General features: G+C 34.0%; 1 protein-coding gene across 1 annotated transcript; it reads left to right on the top strand.

The window, feature by feature from the left end:
* Positions 1-2298: 2298 nt before the first annotated feature.
* LRP88_04662 (uncharacterized protein) lies at positions 2299-3768 on the top strand (the record flags this gene model as incomplete). Its single annotated transcript, XM_083241233.1, has 1 exon — positions 2299-3768. One exon carries the CDS (start codon positions 2299-2301, stop codon positions 3766-3768), a length of 1470 nt encoding a protein of 489 aa, XP_083102381.1.
* Positions 3769-12633: the final 8865 nt, after the last annotated feature.

Consider the following 12633-nt stretch of genomic DNA (forward strand, 5'->3'; position numbering starts at 1 on the left):
CTTGTCAATCCTCTGATTGTCTTGTTGCCGAAAGTTGCAATAGATGTAGGCGATCCCAATGTTGCTATCGCCGTTGAATCTTTTCCGACATCATCAACCATGACTGACGTGAGAATAGTCTTGCCTGCGCCGGGGATGCCCGGGCAGAACAAGGTCTGCCTACTTGTCTTCAGCTAGGCTTGGTACTATTCCATGTCTAAGAGCCATTGCCCCGTCCCAGGCTGGCGCCTTCGGAGGTTATCATGCTGCAGGGGCGCATACTCGATGGTTGTGAGCCAATCAAGAATGTCCTGATGCTCTTAATTGCGCTGTGCAGAATGGAGGTGGGTAACTCTTCCCGACATTTCATCCAACTTCCTATCAATTTCTCGTAAGACTGGATCCTATTAGCAAGAGAAATATTCACAAAAAAGCACTGCAATCTTCTCAAATCGGTGATCCCTAGCCATATTTCCCCCAAAGCTCCCAACAGTAGTGTCTCCTTAGCTACCCACCTGCTGATACAAAAAACAAAGCAAAGCCTCACGGGGCAGGTTGAAGCTTACTTTTGGCATTGCACATCTGGCCGACCTCCTGGGCCGGCACCACGGACAGAAGCTCTTTGGCAAACGCCACAGCCACAGCAGCTGCGTGCTCCTGTCACTCCTCGCTCTTCCCAGAATCAACGTAGTCGCAGATACCTCGGATGACGAGGCACGGAAAGTCGTTAGCTAGCCCTGCCGCATCCCTCTCAAGACAAAACACGTTGCTGCACAGCTGGCGTTGATATTGTCGCGGAAGACAGCGTCCTTGACGACCTGATTTCCGGAAGCAATCAGGCTGTAGTGGACTTCCATGTTTCTGGGTGCCTTCTGTCCTTCTTCATAAACTGTGTCGTTCTCGGCCATATATTGTTTAAGAAAAAATACCAGCCATGCAAGGAGAAACTTGAAAAGCCTCACAATCACCGCCCAGGCCATGAAGAGCAAGGCCGAACATCACACGCCATCGTCTGGGGGACCCGTTGAGGAAAGCAGAGGGCCCTTGAGGGAGTCAAACTTGATGTACTTGGGCACCCGGCCAGGCCACTTGGTTGCCAGCTTGTCCATATACCTGGGTATCTGAGACCTCCTCATCTCACGCGTCGTCTCCAGCTTGGCTAACGCCGTCAGGAGCGCGCCAATTGGGTTGTTGAGGGCACCGGACCTCCTTTAAGTGTCCGCCTTTCTCAGCCTTGCCGAAATCCCGCTGCACGATTCCAGGATACTGATCGGTTGCTGTGCTAAACACGGCGTCGCCTAGCCGAACTTCTGGAGGGATGCCATGAGGCCGAACTTGATGGAGGGAAATGTGTCGAGCATTCTGGCCGCAACTGTCGCTGCTCAGTTGGTGCCGTCCTTGCCTTTTGGCAGACAAGAGATGACCACGTTGTGGTTCCCAACCGTTCCCAGAGTGTACGTGTTGCTGTCGGTGAGTGGCTTGGGCAGGTCTGGGTGTATTAGATCTAGTATGGCAGTCGCTGTGGTCTGCTCCCTTGAGAGGGCGCAGACCAATACCACGGCATAGTCCCTATGAGCAATTTCTGGTGAAGACATCTCTGGGCTTTGCCAGACGTGAGATATTATGTCTGATGTCCCGGCCCCCTTTTTACAAGAACGGAAGTGTCACCAACCACGCGACATTTGAGGGCTTCATGTCCTTAAGTGCTTGGCAGGCAAACCACCAGCTACACCGTAAGCGCCAAGAGCCTCTTGGTGGTTCAGCTTTGGGCTGTGTGACTGAGAATGTGGGTCACGGGGAATTTGTGGCGGTGATGCATCAAGCTGAAAAGCAGGCTGTGGTGTTGGTCGGATCCAAATCGAGGCGACTCAGCTCAACCGACTCCGTGGGAAGAGGGCTGTCTAGCAAGAGCCTAAAGTCGATGGGACATCCTCCTGTCGGTCTTACACAGGCTAAATGTGCTCATGTTCGCGCAAGATGTTGGTTCTTTTGAAGTTCACGTTCCAATGTTGTCGAGAATTGGTATCAAGGGGGCGACGCCACCATGCCAGATTATGTCTTGGCTTTTCAAATCTCTTCGAATTACAACTTGCAGTCAACGTCAATTGTTACGCTAGCATCTTAGCACTTTCAGGATTGATTCAGTCGCATGTATCCGAGCTCAATACCAAGGCTTGGCCTTGGGTCCAGGCATCTAATGCTAATCCACGGGACTAGGCATTGTCGGTATTAATAGACGTGGATATCGCCCCTTATCTTATTCTCTGTCCCTTCGCCAGGCTGCGAGTCTCGAGTCCATCCCGCATATCACAGGACACTATGAATATTGAGCAGGGTAAATCAGAGTCGCAACCCGCGATCACCCAAGCCTTCCAGGTAGACGAGCCAACCCTCCCTTCTAGACATCAGGTCGACTGGGCACCGCTCATCTTCTGGGTATGCACCCTTACTTCTTTCGTTAGCGCCGGCGCCATTCTTTTGGCAATGGAGGATGCCGGTGACACCGTTGAGCACGACAACATGCGCATGGTCTATGCATTCGCAGCCACTTTCTTCATGTTTGCAACCGTCTTCAATGAGGCCCTCGTGGAGCGCTGCTGGCACCGCATCTCACTGAGGGCGCTCCGTGGATCCGTGTCCGGCAATAACATCCGCGCCGCCAACCTCAGCCTCTTCCGAGTGATGCTGCGGCTGTTCATGGGCTCGCTGTCAGGGAGGGAGCTCACGGTGGCCGGGGGATATCTTTTACTGCGAGGGGGTACGTTGGTCGCGGTCCCCGTGACGCAGCTCACCGTCCACCTCAGGAAGACAGGATACATCCCGGGTCAGTATCACGCAAACGTCGAGGTGCAAAGGGCCGGGCACATGATCGCGGTGGCGGTCATCGTGCATACTGCTGCCGTGGCTCTCGGGCTCGCGTGTGTTGGCCTCCCGCCATGGGCGGCCTTCAGTGCTGGGTATGACCAGGAAGCTCTGCAGCGTGCCTACGAACCATACGTTGCCGTTGTGCCGGGGGGCTCTATAGCGACAACAGGCAGCGTCGCAGACTTTCTTGACAAGCCCACGGATGCATCCAGGGTTTCTAAACTCACCAAGGAGCATGTTCCTGGTCTACAAATCCTCGCAAAGTTAAAGTCCATGATTGTTGGTATGATACTGACCATAGTCGCAACGGGGTGTCTTGTGGGTTATCTCAAGTCTCAGGATACAACGGCCGGCACAGACAGCCAGGCCTATGCCTTTACTGTTGGGTGTCTCTTCATCAACCTCGGCTTCACCCTGACGCTCGACCAAGTCGTCTGGAACCTCTCTCTAGAGGTCATGGTCAAAACCAGCGAACCCAACGCATCGCTCAGCAACACCCGGTTTCTCGGCAATACATCTGGGATGATGCTCTCGGCTACGTGCCTACTCAAGAAGGCGACGAATTTGCGCTCCCGCTGGCTCCTATGGATCTCCCTATTGCAGGCTGTCCTTGTCCGAACCTTCTTTGTTGGCGCCATAGGGATGAGCAACAGTGAGCGATTCAAGCCCGCCGATGGTCGAGAGCGTTGGTTGTATCTCGTGGAGTTCTGGGCAAAGATGATTGGGCCCTCCATCGGTATACCTTTCCTCCTCTTTTTACTTGTTCCACTGAGGGTCCCAGTGGGTGACTTCGACGGATGGAGGCTGGCCAAGGTCTTAGAGGGAGTAGCGTCAAAGGTCGACGCTGTGGCCTATGGTGTGAAGGATGGGAAGGCATGCTCGGGTGATAGGGTTGAGGCCTTTAGTAAGGGGCAATTAGCTTAAATCTTAACTAGGGCAGTAATTAATAATAACTTATTGTAAAAGCTATAATATACTTAATAAGTAAGTATCTTAGATAAATAAGTATCTTAAAAATCTTAACCTTTATAATAATAATTATAATAAAAATATTATAAATTATTTAATAAATTAAAACTATTTATTAGATTTTTTCTTAGATATCTTAATTATTACTTAATAAGTCTTTATATTATACCTAGGCTTATTATATATATTATAATATTAAATAACATATATATATAGCGAGTGCACCAGACAAGTGAGTATATTACTTATATTTTTATTAAAAAAAAGAAAATTAAAAAATACCTTAAAATTTAAGATCTTACTTAAAATTAGTAAGATTTTAATAAAATACTATTTATATATTATATAATCTTATATAATTCTCTAAAAAATTCTAAGGAAATCCTTTATAAGGTAGTTTAAAAATAAGCTTATTTATATTATATACTTAGTTAGTTCTCTATAAAGGAATTTTTTTTAAAAATCTAAAAAAATTATTTTAAGATTTTTTAAGATATTAAATTTATAAAAATACTTTTTTTATATTTAATATATATAATAAGCGAGTATTACAAATAAGTAAGTATTATAATAATCCTAACCCTTCTTAGAAATACTATAATAAAAACACTATAAATTATCTAATTAATTAAAACTACTTACTATATTCTTCCCTAGACGTCTTAATCACTACCTAATAGGTCCTTGCATTATACCTAGGCTTGCCGTAAACACCATAGCGCCAAATACCTAGTCTAACTAACCTCCCTCAACCACTACTCCTTAATAATTTAGCCGCTACCTATGCATCTATATCTATTTAATTAATTACTTACCTTTATTCCCCTATTATTATTACTCCTCTTTTCTATAGTCTAGTCCTTTTTGCCCTCTGGCGCTAGCTTAGTATCTTATTTGCTTATTAAAGGTCTTAGACCTCTGCCCTCACGAGAGCTATCTTATATATAACTGCCTTTGTTCTCTTTATAAGAGACTTTAATGCTTTAAGAATTAACTCTAGAGAGCTACTTTAGTGCCTTTTAATTTATCTTTTAAGGTATTTAGACTAAGATTAGGCCTTAAGCATAGTCTTTAGGGTTTTTAAAGCCCAAGGGGTCAATAGTTTAGCTGCCTCCTTAACCGGCGTTAGCGTCTATAGCTACATATTAAGCTTTAAGACCATAGTTTCTAGGTTAAGAGGAATAAAGCTAGCTCCTTTAAATGCCCCCCTAATATTTCTTTCCGTTATAGTAGCTTTATATGCGGCGTAGAAGGCTAGAAAGAACTTAGTCTTTAAAATATAAGTAATAAAGCATCTAATTAAATGCTCTATTTCTTAACTATAAGCCTTCTTAAGTAGCCCAAAGCACCTAATATTAAGGGTCTAGAGTAGATAAGAGGAATAAGGTGGCATATAAAGCCGGATGATTTTCTTTTCCTTATAATATCTCTTAAACTTAATAGAGTAATAACTTTCATAGCTATTAAGGATTAAGAGATAATAAGAACTAATTGATCGATTGGTTATGCATTAGTCAAAGTGCTTAAGCCATTTAAGACCAGTCTCGTTATCAGTCTAGCCATTTTGGGTCATCGCAATGGCCCAATCGCCCGGGAGGTTGCTTTCTCGGTAATAGTTAGCGAGGTGATATTAGCCCGCGCCGATAATAAACGGCTAGATCGCCTAGCCTTTCGTATTAATCGCTTAAATGACTGTAATCCATTCCCGGTTTCTAGGCTGCACTGATTTTAATTTTAAACGCCTTTCTAAGCCTATAATAACCATTCCGCTTATAATCATGCCCATAAGAAAGCCAGTCTCATTAAAGTTATAGATATTATCTAATCGGATGCTATACTTTGCGATTATATTTGCTATAAGCTAAAACTAATCGCGGATAATAGTTAGATCTTTGTACTTAGCTCTCTAGTAGTCGTATTTACGAAAAAAACGCGTCTTAAGGTCTAGGTGCTGCTTAACGAAGTTATGAGCCTAATGCGTGCTAATTAGTAGCGCGTCGCGGTTAGTAAGCAATTAATTAGCTATTTCTTTTATACTACGTAGCCGTGGGGGGAATCCTCGCGAATCTAGGTTAAGAATGAAGTAAATAAGGATATCTTCTTCTAGATTAGATAGCTTGCGTGAATTAGGGATAGTATTGCGTCGAGACTAGATGCCTTGCTGCCGGCAATGTAAGGTATGATAGTGAACTGTGTATATCGTTGCGGCGCGTCGGATACTTAGTTTTGGGTTATTTTGGAGGGCTTGAAGAGCTAGAAGGATTCTAGCCTTAGTATTAGGCCCTGATATGCTTGGTGGTTGAGAATCAATTGATCAAATGAAGGAGATATAAGGTGAGGGATTTTTGTGACACTCGCTTGTCTGTGATACTCGCTTATCATATACGTTATAGCTATTTTATAGAAAAAGTTAGAAAGTATAGGATAGGCTATTTTTTGCGGTACAGTATAGTGGTGCACTCGCTTGTCCGGTGCACTCGCTATACATGTACGTTACTTATGTTGAATAAGAGGAGCAATTGCGATCGTGCTGAAAACTAGTGGCGCGCCCTGTTTTTTAGCGCAGTTGAATTGTTTAATAAAAGTAACCTCCCGGGCGATTGGGTTATTGTAATGACCTAAAATGGCTGGATGGATAATAAGACCGGTCTCGAGTGGCTCAAGCACTCTGACCAGCATATAACTAATCGATTAGTTGGTTCTTATTGTCTCTTGATCCTTGATGGCTATGAAAGTCACCACTCTATTAAATTCGAGAGATATTACGAGGAAAAGAAGATTATCTAGCTTTGTATACTACCTTATTCCTCCTATTTGCTCTAGCCCCTTGACATTGGGTGCTTTAGCGTGCTAAAGAAGGCTTATAGTCGAGAAATAGAGCGTCTAATTAGATGCTTTATTACCTATGTTTCTAAGACTAAGTTCTTTCTAGCCTTCTACGCTATATATAAGGCTATTATAATAGAAAGAAATATTAAGGGGGCTTTTAAAGGAGCTAGGTTTATTTCTTTTGACCCCGAAAATATAATCTTAAAGCTTAATATATAGCTATAGACTCTAACGCCAGTTAAGGAGGTAGCTAGCCCCTTAACCCCTTAGGTCTTAAAGACCCCAAAGACTATGCTTAAGGCTAGATCTTAGTCTAAATACCTCGAGAGATAAATTAAAAGGCATAAAAGTAGCTCTCTAGAGTTAATTCTAAGAGCTTTAAAGTCTCTTGCAAAGGGAATAAAGGCAATAATGCATAAGAATGCCTTATTAAGATCTAAGGTCTAAGACCTTTAAGAGGTAAATAAGATACTAAGCTAGCGCTAGAGTATAAAAAGAACCTAATTATAAAAAAGAGGGGTAATAACTATAGAAGAAGGAAGGTAAGTAATTAATTAAATAGATATAAATGCTTAGGTAGCGGCGGAATTATTAAGGAGTAGTAGTTAAGTATAGTTAGTATAATTAAGGGTTTAGTATTATAATATCTATAGTAAGCCTAGTTATAATATAAGGACTTATTAGATAGTAATTAAGATATCTAGGGAAGAGTATAGTAAGTAGTTTTTATTAATTAAATAGTTTATAATATTTTTATTATATTTAAGAAAAAAAAATTAAGATTTTTAATTTACTTACTTATTTAATTTACTTACTTATTATATATATTATTTATATTATTATAAATAAGCTTATAATATACTTAATAAGCGAGTATAATAGATACGCGAGTGTTATGGGCGAACCCGTGAGGAAGGTTGTTTCCCCCTGGAAAAACTAAGACCGGAGAAATCCTTCTCTGTAGCCCCGATGCGAGCCCTGCACAAAACCCGCAGCGAGGTCCTAGCTAGTTCTTTTCCTTTTCTCTCCCTTCCTTAGTCTTAGATATTTAATCAACTAGTTCACCTTAGCTGCATAAGCTCCGGTCCGACCCTAGCAGCGAGTGAGATAAATAAGCGAGTAAGACATATAAGCAAGTGAGATAGATGTATTTCTACCTTAAAAGAGGAAATTAAAAAAACCTTTAAAATTTAAAATATAGCTTAAAATAGGTATAAACTTACTATTATACCTATTATATAGCATAACGTATATGTATAGCGAGTGTACCGGACAAGCGAGTGTATTACTTATATTTTTACTTAAAAAGAGAAAATTAAAAAATACCTTAAAATTTAAGATCTTACTTAAATTTAGTAAGATTTTAATAAAATACTATTTATATATTATATAATCTTATATAATTCTCTAAAAAATTCTAAGGAAATCCTTTATAAGGTAGTTTAGAAATAAGCTTATTTATATTATATACTTAGCTAGTTCTCTATAAAGGGACTTTTTTAAAAATCTAAAAAAAATTATCTTAAGATTTCTTAAAATATTAGATTTATAAAAATACTTTTTTTATATTTATAGCTATTTTATAGAAAAAGTTAAGAAGTCTAGGGTAAGCTATTTTTAGTAATATAGTATAGTAGTGCACTTGCTTATCTGGTGCACTTGCTATATATATATATTATTATATTATATTAACTTTTTAAAAAATCTATTTAGATTCCTTATAAGATAGTAATATAAAAATAATATATTTATATTATATACCTAATTATTTTTCTATAAAAGGATTTTTTTTTAAAAATATATAAAAATTAATTTTAGATTATTTATAAGTTTAGCTTTATAAAAATACTTTTTATAAGTTTCTTGCTATTTTATAGAGAAAGTTAAGTTATTTAGAATAAGTTAATTCTAGGTGTATAGTATGCTATCACGCTCGCTTGTCTAATATACTCGCTTATTAAGTATATTAAAGTTTTTTATTTTATATCTTATATAAAAGTTATAATAGCTAAAGAATTTATTTATCTCTTTTACTTTTATATTACTAAGATAATATATATATATAGCAAGTAGATTAGGTAAGTAAATAGATTAATTTACCCTATAAATAGATTTATACCTAATATTAAATTAATTTAAAAACTTCTAAGAAAATTAAGCTAAGCCTAAAATAGATAAAATTAAAATTTTAAGTATATTATATAATAAGCTACTAGTATAAAATTTTATATATTTTTAGAAATGTCTTAATTAGCTAGTATTTAAAAGTCTATTTATACTATATAAATAGCTATTACTCTATAAAGAAATTTTTCTAAAAGCCTAAAAAACATATAAATAGCTTATTTAGTAATCTAATATCTAATATAGCTTTTTTTAAGTTAATAGCTATAAAATAGCTATTTTAATTAAGCTTGGAAATCTCTACTTTTAGTGCATAGTATACTTAATTTACTTACTTGTCTGATCCACTTGCTATATATATACGTTATATAATACTATAAATAATAATTAATTAATTTTTCTTATATAATAAAGAGTTTTTTACGTCTATGTTTATAAATATTAAGGTTATAAATAAATAGCTTTAAATAAGTAATAAATAATTATAATTACTTAAAGATACTTTATATAGAAATAATAAGAAATTTCTTTAAAGATTAAAAGAATTAAGTATAAATATATAACTTTATATATGCTTTATTTAGCTTATTAAAGCTTATTTATATATTAATAGAAGGGTAAGGTTAAAGTTAATTTTATAATTACTAATAACCTTATATTTTAAATTAAAATTAAATATAATATAATATAAGATAATTCTTAAATATAGATATAGGTTATTTAACGTTGTTTTTATTACCTTTAATATTTAGTCTTTTAGTAAGTAAAAATCTTATTTAATTAAGAATTTAAAGAAAAAAAAAGCTATATTAAAAGTCTTTTAAAAAGCTTTTAAAATCCTATTTATTAATAATAAGTAATTAGCTATAACATACTTAATAAGCATGTGTCAGAGACAAGTAAGTGTCTTAATTTGCCTTATAGCGGGATTTATACTTAATATAAAATTAGTTTTAAGAATTCTAAGAAAATCAAACTAAGTCTAAAATAGCTAAAATTGAAAGTTTAATTATATTATATAATAAGCTATTTATAATAATTTTTATAAATTTTTAAAAAAACCTTAGTAAGCTAGTATTAAAAAGTCTATTTATATTATGTAATAAGTGATTTCCCTATAAAGAAACTTTTCTAAAATTCTATTAAAATGATATATAGTTAATATAGTAGTTAAATACCTAAAATATGTGTTTTTAAGTTTATAACTATCTTAAAGCTATTTTTATTAAGCTTAGAAATCTATACTTTTAGTGCATAGTATACTTGAGACACTTAGTTGTCTGAGACATACGCTTATTAAGTACGTTAAGGTAATTAATATATTTTTTAATATTAAATAAAAAAAAATACCTAGTATAATAATATAATAACTCTTAAAATAATTTATTATTTATAACTTAAAAATAAGTTATTTTAGATAATAAAATATAATATCTTTATAAAATAGCTTTATTAAAAATAATAAGAGTTTTTAATATTTTTTCTTTTTAATTATATTAAATAATCTAATTTAAGGTTAAGGCTATTTTATATTATAATTATAATTTACTTATAATATATATGATAAGCATGCGATGCATCTAAGTATGCGACGCACCTATACTATATACTAAATCTTAATATTCTTAAGCTTAATAAAAGCCACAATAAAATAGCTATAGGCTTAGAAAAGTATTTTTATAAACTTAACTCTTAATTAAACTATAAATAATTTTTTAGAATTTCTAAAAAAGTCTCTTAATAGAAAAAAAAGCTACTTATATAGTGCGAATAATTCTTTTTCTAAACTACCTTATAAGGGATTTTTTTAAAAAGTTTTAAAAAATTATAATAGGTTTTTTATAGCTTAATTAGTCTAATTCTTAGTTATTAGCTAGTTAAACCTTAAGCTAAATTTTTTAAAATTTTTAAGGCTATTTTAAAATTTAGTATAAATCCCACTATAGGGTAAAATGCGTCGCATACTTGGATGCGTCGCATGCTTATTATATATGTTATTTTATTTCTTATTAAATTAGAAATTAATTTATTTCTTTTTTAACTTTTTTTAATTTTTTTATTATAAGTAACTTTAATATATTTTTACTTATAATATCTTATAAAATTAAAGGCTTAAAAGCTAATTAATTTTATAATCTTTTTTTTTATATATCTAAGAATAATTAATATAAGCCCTAATAAAAACTATAATAATTACTTATATAATATAAGGTAATATATATAATAAGCTAGCGTCGCACTATACTATATAGTAATAAATAAGTAATTTCTATTTTTTTAAAACGCGCTATAAAATATATAAAAATCTAAAAAAAAAATATTTATTATTATCTAACTAGTAAGAGAACTATATTATATTTTCTATAGAATTCTAATAAAATCCCTTTATATATAAATTACTAATTATATAGTATAGATAGGTTTTTTAAAAACTAGCTTATTAAGAAGTTTTTAAAAAATATAAGAAAATTTTAAATAATAGCTAATTATATTATTCATTAAACTCTTAAATTATAGCTATATTAAGACTAAATTAGTTTTTTAAGAATTTTTTAAAATATATTTTACAGGTCAAAATCTATGTCACGGCCATAACATACGCCAGGCGGGGAAACCCGGCAGAATCAACTGACTAAGCAAGGGACCAAAGGGACCGAACTTCGTTCTTATCAGTCCTGGGACCGAGCATGAAATCGATCGGTCCTACCCTGGACCGAAGTTCAGCAACGTCGGTCCCAAGCTAGCTTAAAGTATATAGAACACACTTATTAGCACTTTCTTATATACTAGCTACCTCAGCTATTAATACAACTTGGTTACACTTAATACCCTTGAGCATATTACCAGACGTGACTTATGCACTCACTCTTAGAGTACATAACCTAATTGACTGCTAACATAAACCCGCGCGACCGGTTTATCCCCTTAGGACTTACACGATCGTCACAATCTAAGTGCGACGCTCACTTATCTACGACGCTCGCTTATTATATATATTATAAGTATTTATTATAACGTATATGCATAGCTTGCGTGACAAACAAGCAAGCATGACAGCATACTATATTACTAAAATCCCACTTACCCTAGACCTCTTAACTTTTTCTATAAAATAGCTAGAAACCTAAAAAGAGTATTTTTATAAACTTAATCTTTTAAAAAACCTTATAATAAATTTTTTAGATTTTTTAAAAAAGCCCTTTATAAAGAAATAATTAAATATATAGTGCGAATATACTTTTTTTAATATTACCCTATAAAGAGTATTATAAGATTTTTCTAAAAAAATATATAAAATAATATACTATATAATAAGTCTAATATTAAAACTTTATCTATTTTAAGCTTTACCTTAAATATTAAGAGCTTTTTTAATTTCTCTTTATAAGGTATAAATACCTATATCACGCATGCTTGTTTGTCACGCAAGCTATATATATATGTTAGCTTATTTTAATAGATAAGTAATTAGATATTTATAAAAAGTTAATTTTTATAATAAGAATTTTAAAGTTTTTATAAAAAGAATAAAAAATAAGGGTAATTTTCTTTATTATTATTAAATAAAATAATAATATAAGAAATAAAAGATTAAATAGCATTAAAATTAAATAATTAAAGTTAGCTTTAATTTTTAACTTAATAAAAATTAAAGTAATTATTTTAAAATAAAGATTAAGATAGAAATTAATATATATAATAAATAAGTAATATATATAATAAGTATATGCACTAGTTAAGGGTATGCACTACTTAGATTTTATATTATAAATTTAAGTTTTAAAAGAATTCTTAAAAATTTAGCTTTAAATAAATAAGAACTTATAGTTATATTAATTATATAGAGATATTTAATATATAGACTTC

Source organism: Fusarium phalaenopsidis (genome assembly GCF_050370095.1).
Source record: "Fusarium phalaenopsidis strain FUZ10S chromosome Unknown contig_32292, whole genome shotgun sequence".
NCBI lineage: Eukaryota > Fungi > Ascomycota > Sordariomycetes > Hypocreales > Nectriaceae > Fusarium > Fusarium phalaenopsidis.